The 11,621-nt window shown below is 36.0% G+C and overlaps 1 protein-coding gene across 7 annotated transcripts in view; it reads right to left on the bottom strand.

Moving 5' to 3' along the window:
• Positions 1–1,119: 1,119 nt before the first annotated feature.
• The window catches only part of LOC117400570 (protein CBFA2T1), a 65,563-nt gene continuing 55,061 nt past the window's right edge, over positions 1,120–11,621 (bottom strand). For all 7 annotated transcript variants that reach the window (XM_034000719.3, XM_034000721.3, XM_059022465.1 and 4 more), the window contains exons 10-11: positions 9,427–9,617; positions 1,120–5,430 (exon numbers count right to left, since the gene is read on the bottom strand). In XM_034000719.3, the coding sequence (XP_033856610.3) occupies positions 5,125–5,430; positions 9,427–9,617 (497 nt within the window). In that variant the 3' untranslated portion in view covers positions 1,120–5,124. The remainder of the gene's footprint in view (positions 5,431–9,426; positions 9,618–11,621) is intronic.

Genomic DNA, 11,621 nt, shown 5'->3' with positions numbered 1-11,621 from the left:
GATACATTCACTTTGAGTTATTTCACTTTTATTACCAAGCTGGAATAAGGGAGAAAATGATTTTGGAATAATATAGAATATTATTTCAGTCCAATCTACAGAGACTTATGAAACGATACCATCAATTTTGAAGGCAACTCCGCTTGAAAATGCTGACAATTTCCATAGATGTAAAAAAAAAAAAGAAAAAAGAAAACTATCTGTAGATTACTTTCTGGCATATGTTTGTTTCTTTTATGTCTCTGTGCTGCTTTGTTAATGCACTTTCTATTCAGGCCTGCTCCAAGATGGAGGTGTATTGAAGAGTATGTAAAAGAGAAGACAAAATAGATAAGACAACAAACTTAATTAAGGCATTACTTTTAGAGGTTCCGATCATTCTGTTCTGAAATATTTTGTTACAGTGCGAATGACTTTGCCTTCTGTATTTTTGAATTATAAGTGAATTATGCTACCCCTCTCTACAGGCCAAGCAGTGAAAGGAGGTCTTATAAGTGGTGCTGGCTCAGATAATGGTAAATGTGGTACATAAATCCTAATTGTATGTGTCTTCCTGTTTTGTTTTGTTGTCTCGAATTAAGATTTTTTTTTTTATTTCAGATACAAAATTATTATGATGTTAATAGTTTTTTTTTTTTGTGCCAGTTGCAAAGGTGGCAAGACAAACTTAATGCTTAGACAGATTTGAACCAGGTCCCAAAAAGGAAGTTCACTGTCCTAAGCTGCAACACCCAGGATGCAAAATCCATTTGTGCTATTGCCTACCTGCTGCTCCTGTGTTCCTCTGTTTTTCTATGTTCTGTATTGTTAGACGAAGCAATGGTAACATGTTATGACATAGATGATCATTTTTGTTTTCCTACACTGCAGGTTAAAACATGATCAGATAACATTTATTGCCACATGTGTTCTATAAATATATTACATTTTGTTATGAAAAAGATTCCTATCGTGAACTTGCAGTCATTTTCAATTTCTCCATGCCTTGCCCAAGCTAATGTTATATGTATTTTTTACAATACATACAGTATTTTTTATTTTCTGTTCTTTACCAAACTTTGCTATGCTTGATCCATGATACACCGCTATCTCCAGCTGAACAAAGAGCAAGAGACAATGTCAGTGAATACAGATATTAACATTTTTATTACACAGTAAGGAGTACAACAATACCTGAATCATACTTTAAAAGATTCACAGGTTGACAGACCATACATTACAGTCTAACTAAAGAAAAGCAAGAACAAACAAGAAACCACAGTTCCGACATAGTAGACTTTAAAAGCTCAAAAAAGTATGCTGACAAAAGCATGACGTATAGACCCCCCAGTGTTAGTCTACCATTAACTTGTGGTACATGTCTGAATTAAGTATTGCACAACAACTTCAATTTATTTTATTTTTTCACAATAAAGTCGCAGAACCAAATAATGTACTTCAATCTGCATTTCAACGGTCTCCAGTTTGCATGCGTCTTGTTTAATGTGACAACAAACTGGACAGTCACTTTTTTTTTAGTCCCCCAAAGTATTCTAGACATAGGCATGCTTTAATTAACCAGTCGTTGTTTTTTTATTAACTATATTATTGTATTTATTTTTTAATTAATTCCCATGGCATGCACCTATGCAACAAAGACAGGCAGCCCTGTCACACGTACGTCTCACAACAGAAAGAGATTAAAGAGGAGAGAGAGAGAGAGAGAGAGAGAGAGAGAGAGAGAGAGAGAGAGAGAGAGAGAGAGAGAGAGAGAGAGTGCCCTATTCGTATCAGTGACCACTGTTTTGATTGTATCAAATGGTGTTGACTTTTTTTTTGTTGTGTCTCTTAAATGTGTGTTTACCTACAAATTATACTTTTCACATAATCTGTATATAAGTGACAAGCATAAAGGAAAGTAACATTTTTTTTTTTCTTTTTAGGTTTATGAGGTCTGCATTGTTACCAAGTAGTGATATGGTTTTGCAGCTGTATGAGCTTTTACTTTTGGTATCCTGTTCTCTTGTGCCCATTTGGTTTGACTAGACCAGTATCTTGTTCTGGTGCAATATACATGCTATCAGAGGTAGAGCGAAACCTTTTTGCCACTGAGGAGGTTGTAGCAAAAAAAGGAGAGGAGGAGGAGGAGAGGATGAGGAGGAGAGGAGAGGAGGAGATAGAGCTCAAAGAGTCAGTTTCTAGTTTTATTCATTTATTATGTATTTGTTTTTCCTAGGGTGCCCTGAATTGAAGTAACATGATGCACTAATTCTTTATTTGAAGTATACAATACACTAGTGTTAAAATAGCATTGCCGTTTCACATAAAATCACAGCTTCTGAGACATAAATGGGTGTCAGACACCTTTTTGGATTGCATAACCCTTTACAGTGTAGAACATAGACTCAGGAACATGAGGAACAAATCAGACTGCTCATAGCCAAAGTCAATTGTATTGAGGTCAATGATTTGTCTCTTAGCACCATGGTTTCAAGAAGACCATATAGAACATGTGGTTATGTGCTTCAGTTAAGTGCTGATTTTTCTCTACTTAGGTACTATGTTCCAATATCCAGTCATTACAGTTCAGCCTTATAAACCACTATTTTGATTTTGTTTTGGGTGGTGAAACCAAAAGATAAATGAAGGAGCATTTTCAGTAAGTGTTTTCTCCTTTGTCAGCATCAAAACCAGCCATGTCAAACAGTTAAGAGCGAGTAGGGGAGATTTGGTTGACAGACACAAAGCTCTTTTTTTATAAAGGCAATTTCATTGACTGATAAAGAAAGAAAGCCACACTCTCTACTGATGTATTTATCCCACTCTATGGCCTGTATGAGGGTGTGATGACATCAACCCAAATGGCATCACCATACCACATACTTATTTCCATTCAATAGCCAATATGCAGACAACTATATAAACCATTGTCAAGAATGGTCCTCCAAAATTACCATCTGGCAGGAATTGTTTTTAAAAACAAATTAAAGCACTGTAAACAATATTCTTGTCAGACAGTGGCATTTTGGATGTTTTCATTTGTTACCACAAAGTTATTGACTGGAGTCTGAATGTGGAAATTATTGCTTGTTTGAGAATCTTTTGATACTCTGAAAGGTGTGACAGCACCCTTATACTGGGTCATTGGCCCAAGCTATTGAGTAGTTCTGGTCTGGGTTCTGGACAGCAAAGGGTTAACTGGTTTATGACCGCTGGTTCACTTGCTCAAACTGGTTAACCTGCTGATCATTTGGAAAAAAGAACATTCTGGTGCTTTATGGATTATTATTATTATTATTATTATTATTATTATTATTATTATTATCTTAATCAAATTTTGGTCCTTCGGATCTGTCTTTGGCTGACTTCCCTTGTTTGTAATACTGTATAACCTGGCATTCAGCAGTGTTCAAGCTGTCAATCTACACCTCAGCATTTGGAGCTTTAGTTTATTTATTCTTTTTTTTTATTTCTTTTTTTTGTAAAAACAGCAATACTTAACGACCTTGCAGTGATATGAATACACTGTCTTTTTCTTGTTGTTGTTAAAAGTGATGAAGTCCTGTTATATGATTATGAAAACTTCACTAACGATAGCGAGAAAAAAACAGAAATTCACAGCTACTCTAAAAATACAGATACAAATCAGTGAAAATGGCTCTAGCACACTTAATAAAGAGTTTGCCAAAAGAAGCATGCCTAGGGAGTCTTCGTGACAGTGCAAAATACATTTATGTACATCCCCTTGTACAAAACATCAATATTTTAGCATTCCGTGTAGCATGCTAGTTCTCAGAAAATATCCTAACAGAGTGAAATTGCAGCTCAGAGAGATAGCTTTTTTTCTTTTCTTGAGGACAACCGAGAAAAAAAAAAATGTTTCCATTGTTTCTTTTTGAACTACTAGAGAAATATCACTAATACATACAAATATAAAAGCAGCATAGAAAGATTACAGTTTTCTTCTTCAACAACTAGGAATAAAGAGACTAAAATGATTGGCATGGTTAAGCTACAATGCATCTTCACATTTGTCCAACACATTCACAAGAAATCACCATTGGGAACCTCACAGGACAGAAGTGTTTTACACCAAGAGAACTACTTTAAAAAAATAAAATGAAAAAAAAGGGTATGAAGGCGGGAAAAACATGAAAGGGCCAGAATCAAAGCCAATGTGGTTTTATTTACCTTCTTTTTTTTTATTTGACGTTGTTTAAATGAGCAGGAACTGACCTGATTGTCTTACTCTGTGGAACTTTTTAAAAGTGAAGCAATGCTGCAGAGTAATAAGGAGCAGCTGGCTGATATGAAAGCTGGAGAAAAATGCTAATCAGCTGCAGGCTGTTCCTTATTTATTTTTTGTATTATTTTTTTCTTAAAAGGAAGCCTCTTTTTTTAATTATGGCATTTATTTTCCCCTATGCTGCTGCTGCTGCTGCCTCTTCTTTTTTTATACGTTCCACCGCAAAACAGCTTTAATTTTTCATTCCGTTGACCTGGATATTATTATATTTCTTTCAGAAGTAAAAAAAAAAGGATGAACATCTGTGTTTCTTTCCAATCTGCTGCTCATGTGCGCATTTCATTGCCGGTCTTCAAAGTTCAGTCAGTAACCCATGTATGCCATTCATCTTCTAGTTAGAATGTCTACGCTCTATCCAACGCTCATGCCCTTGAGGGTTTTTTCTCTCTTTTTTTCCATCATTGTTACAAAGAACAAGGTGTCCCTTTCTCATATTTGAATATTAGCATTTTTGCTTTCAACAGCAATTAGCAATCCCTTGGTTTGCTGTTTGGTAAAGCATCTGTTAATGAGGTCATCTAGTTTAAAATCCCAGCTACTGGAAAAATAACAGAGGGGAGGAGGTCAAATCTACTCTTTTGTTATTCTCTGCTGTCTTTTCAGTTTTTTTGTTGATTTTTTGTTTTTTTACAGGAAAAAAAAAACCCAAAACAAAGAAAATCTTTGTGTTTTTTCATCATGGTAAGTCAATATGACCCGTTACTGGCCTTCTGTGTTTCACTACTACTTCAGGATAAGTTCCTTCTTTTTTGCAGTATAATAGTTTATAATCTTCGAGTATACAAGGACATGTTTGTTTGCTTGTTTTTATTTTGCTTTCTTTATATTCTCTCCTTGTCTTAGCGCGTGGTGGGTTCTATGGCGGAGGGAGTGCCTGGGGTTGTTGATCTGGGAGTGGCGGCTGGAGGCGTGCTGACCGGACTCCCTGCTCCACTGCACGGTGTTGCTGACGAGCTGGCTGCTGCTGGAGTCTCTCCCTGCTGCTGCTGCTGCTGCTGCTGCTGCTGCTGCTGGGCCTGAAGGGTCTGCCCACACACGTGGTGGTGCTTTTCCCAGTCCTTGTGTTGACAGAAAGAGCCGCAGTATCTTGCTGTGTTACAGCCGCTACATGTTTCGCTGGCTTTGCGCCCACAATTCCAGCAACTCTGCAAAAAAAATTATGAATAAATAAATTATTGGTTCAGTTAAAAGTTTTTTTTTTTTTTTAATCAAAATGTAAACTTCAGTAAATAAGAAGCAACTGGTTTAGGTGACTCCTCCACCCTTCATTATAAACTGGGGTCAAGAAAATAGTATATAAAACACTACACCAGTTCATTTTTGAAAACAAACAAATGCAGATTTATTTACAGTACTGTTAAAAAAAACCCTGAAATATTAAACTGGAACTGAACTTCCAAAAGCATATGGATGAATTCTGAAGACAAATAATTAAAACTACTTGTCTTAGACTAACCTAGGAAACAAATCTTTTAGGGCTGTATTAGAAGGTTCGAAGGTTCGTTCCCTAGCCAGGAATTCGAAGATTGTTTTAAACCTTCGAAGGTTTGTCAGACGCCATTCACGCACTGTGTTTTTTTTTTTCTGTTAACAGCAATCATTTGACAGTGTGTGAATACTATAAATCACACTTTACATGTCACGCAAATACAACATTTGATCTTTTTATTTGTATAATGCATATTACTAAACAAAAGTTATATTAAAATCCAACCAAATCTTTATACATAGCAACTCTATATGTGCCACTGCTGTGTATTGAGCAGGGTATATTATCCAAAGTAATGTACAAGACAGTGTAAGAGAAGTGCTGTGGTAGAATATGTTTGAAACATACAAAATATACGCTAACACTAATAATTTTAATTTAAAAAAAAAACTGAGCACCGTCCATCCCTCCCCCCTCGAGCCTGTGTTAACCAGAGGCAAACAACACAAACAAAGCAGTACGTAACTGTAACAAGCTGAACTGACAGTTTTTTGTTTTGGAACTTTTTTTTTCTATATTAGAAAACAAGAATAGGGGGATTTTAGGAATGTACCATCTACATATATTAACCATAAATAAATAGGGGTGCTTATAAGAATGTACTATATACACGTATTCAACATTAAGTTTTAGGGTCTTACACTTCCATAAATTAGGGTTTGAAAACTTTGGAAGACCACTGTATATGCACACACACACGGTATAAATCTATTCTCTAGCAGCTTACTGGATTACATTTTTAGCTGCCCTGCCAAACGGGCAAACGAACGTTTCTACATATTGTGGAGGCGGGCGGACAAAAGAAACACACCAAAGGCAGTTTTGGGACCAAAATAGCTGTAACAACAACCACTGTTTATTTCTTCCTTGAGAAATGTACGCTCCGAGAAACGGGATGGGGGGCTGCCTGTAAACAAAGAGAAAACATACGCACCTACAAAGTCTTTCAAGGTTCAGGGTAAAAAGATTTTAAAGTTAAACAAACATAGTACCTGGACACTTCTATATTGTGCTCCAAAGTGTTTATATTTTTTTATTATACCCAAGACCAATGTCTGATCTGCAAGAGATCTTCATCAAACGTGGCATGCAACTGCTTTGCAATTGTGCAATACAAGTCTCACTGACACTGCTAAGTCATATTAAAACCTGCATACTGAGGGGGGCGGGGGGAGTTCCTGGTAAGTGACATGTTTGTGTTCTGCTGATGTCGTAGCGCTGTTACGGGCAGTCGCTGTAATGGTTGGCGCAGTGATGTCTGCGCGGTCTTGGACTCGCGGAGATGTCGTAATACGGATTCCCATGATATATACCACACCTGGGGTGGTGTAAAGGCCCAAGGAGTAAGCCAAGGGCCTTTAACCACCCCAGAAGTGGTATATATCATCTGAACAGCACGTCCTGAAGTGGTTCATACCGCTTACAACATGGCTACCTGTCATTTGGGGGAAGGAAAATAATTAAAACACATTTTAAATTAAGACAAAACCAGAAACTTTTATTGTGTATATGTTACACTCATAGTCAGCATTCAGTCAATCACAGATAAAAATAACCATTTCGCGATTTGAGTATTTACAAATTACCAAAGAACAAAATGAAAGGTTATTTCGATCTTTGAGCAAATTATGTTGCTCAAATTGCGAAATGGAAGATACCAAAAAAGCAAAAACGAAGCTTATTCGGTGTTTGAGTAAAATGATATAATCAAATTGCTAAATGTGCTTTGAGCAAATGCACAAATCCAGAACAGAATCTGAAGATGCTGCTCAATCTGTGAATAGCAATTAATTGTGGGGTGTTAAAAATGGGCATCAGGTGAAATACAAACTTTTTAATACAATATTTTTTTACTGAATTAACATAAAATCAGTAAATTATAGTTATAATATACACGTCATTGATTATTTATTTATGTATTTATTATTTATGCAGGACGTTAACCCATTGAGACCGTGGCCTCATTTGCAAGGGGGTCGTGTTAAGCAATTTAGGAGGATAGTGACCTCAAACATTAAAGCAAGTTTGAAATAACGTTCGTAATGTTCTCACCTTGTTGTTTTAAAAAACATACAGTTTTAGAGGAAAAAATTAACAGAATTAAAAATTGATTGCTTAATTCATATTATAAGACTACTGTATACACTGTATTTAAAGTGCAAAATCAAATGTCAATCCACATTTGTCTAATCATTGTTTTTTAAGTGAAAGAAAGAAAGAAAGAAAGAAAGAAAGAAAGAAAGAAAAGTATGCTTTTTAAACGTTTAATAGTCTCATAAATCAAAACAGGTTTTGCAGACCCCGATCAGCACCAGACTATAAAGACGGAGACTGCTTTTTGACAGCAAGAAACCCTTCTGAAAGGTTTTTATTTGAGATGACAACATTTTCAAAAGAAACCATATTGAGAGCTCCACTGGGCTGTCTCATTTTAAAACACTGTTTTAATTGTTTAGATAACAGTCAGGTAACATTAAAGTAGTTAAATCAAATTAGATACACATAATGATAGTTAATTAAAAAAATATATCAGAATTTAGATTTAGAAACATATAAATCACTGTGTTTGTTTTTGCAAGGCTTGCTGCTGTGGTATTTAGAATTGCACTGAATTCCTTTACACACACAGAAGCACTTCTTTGTTTCACAAAAATGAAGTCAAAAGATTTGGTTTGGTTAGTTGTCGGACACCCTCGCATTCACGTCTTGCCAGATTAAGTTGAAGATCGAACCTGACTTTACGCACCAATCCGACTGCGGTGTCAGGGGACAGTGCCTCAGTTTCCTGCAGACGCTTCAAATCCAGGCCGGTAATTCAGGAGGTGGTGTCTGGCCTTGTCTTTATCTGCTTTTCTAAAATTTTTCATGACTGACACAAATACATTATTGCTGGTTTTAAACTTGCTGTCAGCAAATACGTATTTAGTCCAGCTCAGTTTTATAAAACTGGAGACTGAATACTGGTCCCCAGTTGAACGTTTTGGACTGGCATAAAATTCCCTTGATGTTGTTGAGATTTTTTGGAGTTATTTCCTTAAAATGAATGTCCATATTTTTTTCTTTAAGCCAGTCTAAGTACATTAACAGCCCATGCTGTAGTTTTGTGTGTGTGTGTGTGTGTTTTCAGTCTTTGTTTTCTACTATTTCATTTAGCTTTCAGGTGGACTGCTGTCTTCACTCAAAAAGCTGGTGTTGTACCAGTTATCTGGAGTTTCATACCCAAATACATTAAAGGAAATAGGTGGAATTGTTGGCATATTCCACTGACGTGACTGCACATTAAAAATAAAGTGAGTACTTGGAATGTAATAAGTCTAAATAACATATAGGTGTTTATCCACAATTAAAACAAGTATTTGGTCAAGTAAACACTCTTCACTTGTAATCTCTGCACTTGTCTGCCCAAAACTTGTGTTTTGCACACTAAATGTAAATACAGGCTTATAATAGAAACATAATATTCTGAAAGGTTATTCAGAATAATCATATTCAGAATACTTTTGCCAGGAAAGCATAGGGAGTGTAGCACAAATCCTGGCTATAACACTCAGTTTTGGGCTCCTGAGCACAGCCTTTCTAAGAAGGGTCCAGTGCAAATTAGGATTGATTGTGACTGCCTGTCTCAGGAGTGAGTGCAAGAGGAGAGCCCCACCTCGCTGGAGTCCTCCTGCTGGTGAATGACGCTCAGCGCATCCTCTGCGGCCTGTCGCTTGGCCTCGGCGACGGTGCGTTCCATTTTCACCCTCTCTGTGCTGATCATCTCGTGGGCTTTCCGCTCAGCTTCGGACACGGCCTTCTGCAGCTCCGACACCGCCTGACGCTTCACCTCATTCACCGCCTCCTCTGAAAACCATTGTGGGGAAACAACTTAGTGTCAAAGTATGGATTCAAAAGAAGTGACAGGAGAGTGTCAAAAAAATAAAGAGTACAATTTGTGACTTCTGTTACAAGGTAACTACAGTACACTCATTAACAAAGGAAACTACTCCTCCTGAATAAGTTTACCCATAATAATGTCCTCTTTTATTCAGAGTAAAATGACAATGATTAATTGAAAACCAAATAAGTGGTAATTATTAACTTGGCAAATCCAGCACCAATTAACACCCTATTAAAACTAATTGCAGTGTGTTTTAATTAAGTGTTGGAACCTAATTGTTTAATCCAATTAAAAAGTACCTTAATTACATTTTCTGTTTAATTAGAATGTGCGTTTCGAATAATAGAATATCAACAAATGCCTTAGTCGTATGAGAAAGTACTGTATATGCAAACTGTAATATACACATACACACACCGGATTCTGCCGAGTCAGCGCCCCGTGGCGTAGAGTTGACGTTAAGGCAAAAGTGGGGGAGGGGCGTTGACTCAAAAATGTGGCGAATTAATAAGCAATATTACTGTAATATTTTTAACATTAGCTAGATTACATTTAGAATTAGGCATGTTGAAAATTCAAAAGGTAAAGCACAGCACACAGTTACACTAAGCAATCAAGAAGTGCAGTTACAACGATTCGTCAGAAACATTTTGATCAGAAAACTAGAAAGCAGCAGCAGACTGCAGCAGCTCAATCTGGATTCAGTGCTGCACCGAGTGACATGCACGCAAGAGAAAACATGTTACTTTCGTTTTAAATTAAAAACGACTTTCATTTTTTATAGTTTTGCATGTGCATATACTTGTTTACACACTAGTTGCTTTTGAAATGTTTATTTTATTCTAATTTTTCATTTTTTGAAGTACTTCTTTATATGTGGTAAGTTAGAAAATAACCCCTTTTATGTTTAATTGTTTATTTAAATTCAGTGTTTTAGGTATGAGTATAACCGCGATGGCTCTAGTGTTAATTGGCAAAATACAAAGTAAAGGGTTTGCCTGAAAAAAGGGTGCAGAATCTGGTATATATATATATATATATATATATTTATTTTTTTTGAGAAAGATCCCTTATATGAAAAAGTTTTATCGGGAATAAACAGAATGTTTTTTACATCCTTTAGATTAAAATAAATCACAGAAACAATGTATCAATTGATTTTCACCAAAGGAACGTTATACCCTTGAATTGGGTTACTTGGATCCATTTTAATTAGAATATTCAAGATGAATTCAAATGCCATCTAAGTGACAACACAGGATAATAATTTTTTTGCTTACGATCAAAGCTGTAGCTTGACTAATTGTATATGTAAATCAGGCAATTTATATTTAAATTATGCACTTCTATTCTAGTCCCAAGGGCACATGCAGATCAGTAAAGAGAATTGGTAGGACATTTTGCAAGGTGCTTGAATATTTATTACCAACTGCAAACATTCACCAATCACTTGAAAAATACATCTGAATGTAGAGACAGATACATACAGAGTCTGTTTTTTATTACCAATTTTATGAAACTGAAAAGCAGTCTAAATTAAGGCTTATCTGCATTTAGGATTAATAATATTTTACTCAAGCTGACAACTAGTTACGTAGCTTACATTCTCTACAATGTGTAGATAAAGTGGCAGGGCAACGTGATATCTTTCTGAATTGAAAGTGTCATCCATTATGAACCTGGATGTGGGTTAGCTGTCATGATAACATGATTTAAGCTATGGTGTTGTATTCGCAGGGTTTCTTTTGGTTGTATATGATGTCTCGAGGCCTTGCTGGTTTGCAGAAATGATGATAAAGTGCTTATTTTATACAGATGTGATCATACTGATTTTATTTGTAAATGACACCATATGGCAGAAGTGCTGATGAATCATGAAGTGATTCTGGTAGTGCATTACAATGTGCTGAAAGCACTTCTGTTTTTTTGTACTTGTTTTAAAATAGTGTAAGATACTGAAGAGCTAG

Source organism: Acipenser ruthenus, chromosome 4, assembly GCF_902713425.1.
Source record: "Acipenser ruthenus chromosome 4, fAciRut3.2 maternal haplotype, whole genome shotgun sequence".
Lineage (NCBI taxonomy): Eukaryota > Metazoa > Chordata > Actinopteri > Acipenseriformes > Acipenseridae > Acipenser > Acipenser ruthenus.
Note: the sequence above shows the minus strand (reverse complement) of the source record. Positions and strands in the feature narration are given on the sequence as shown.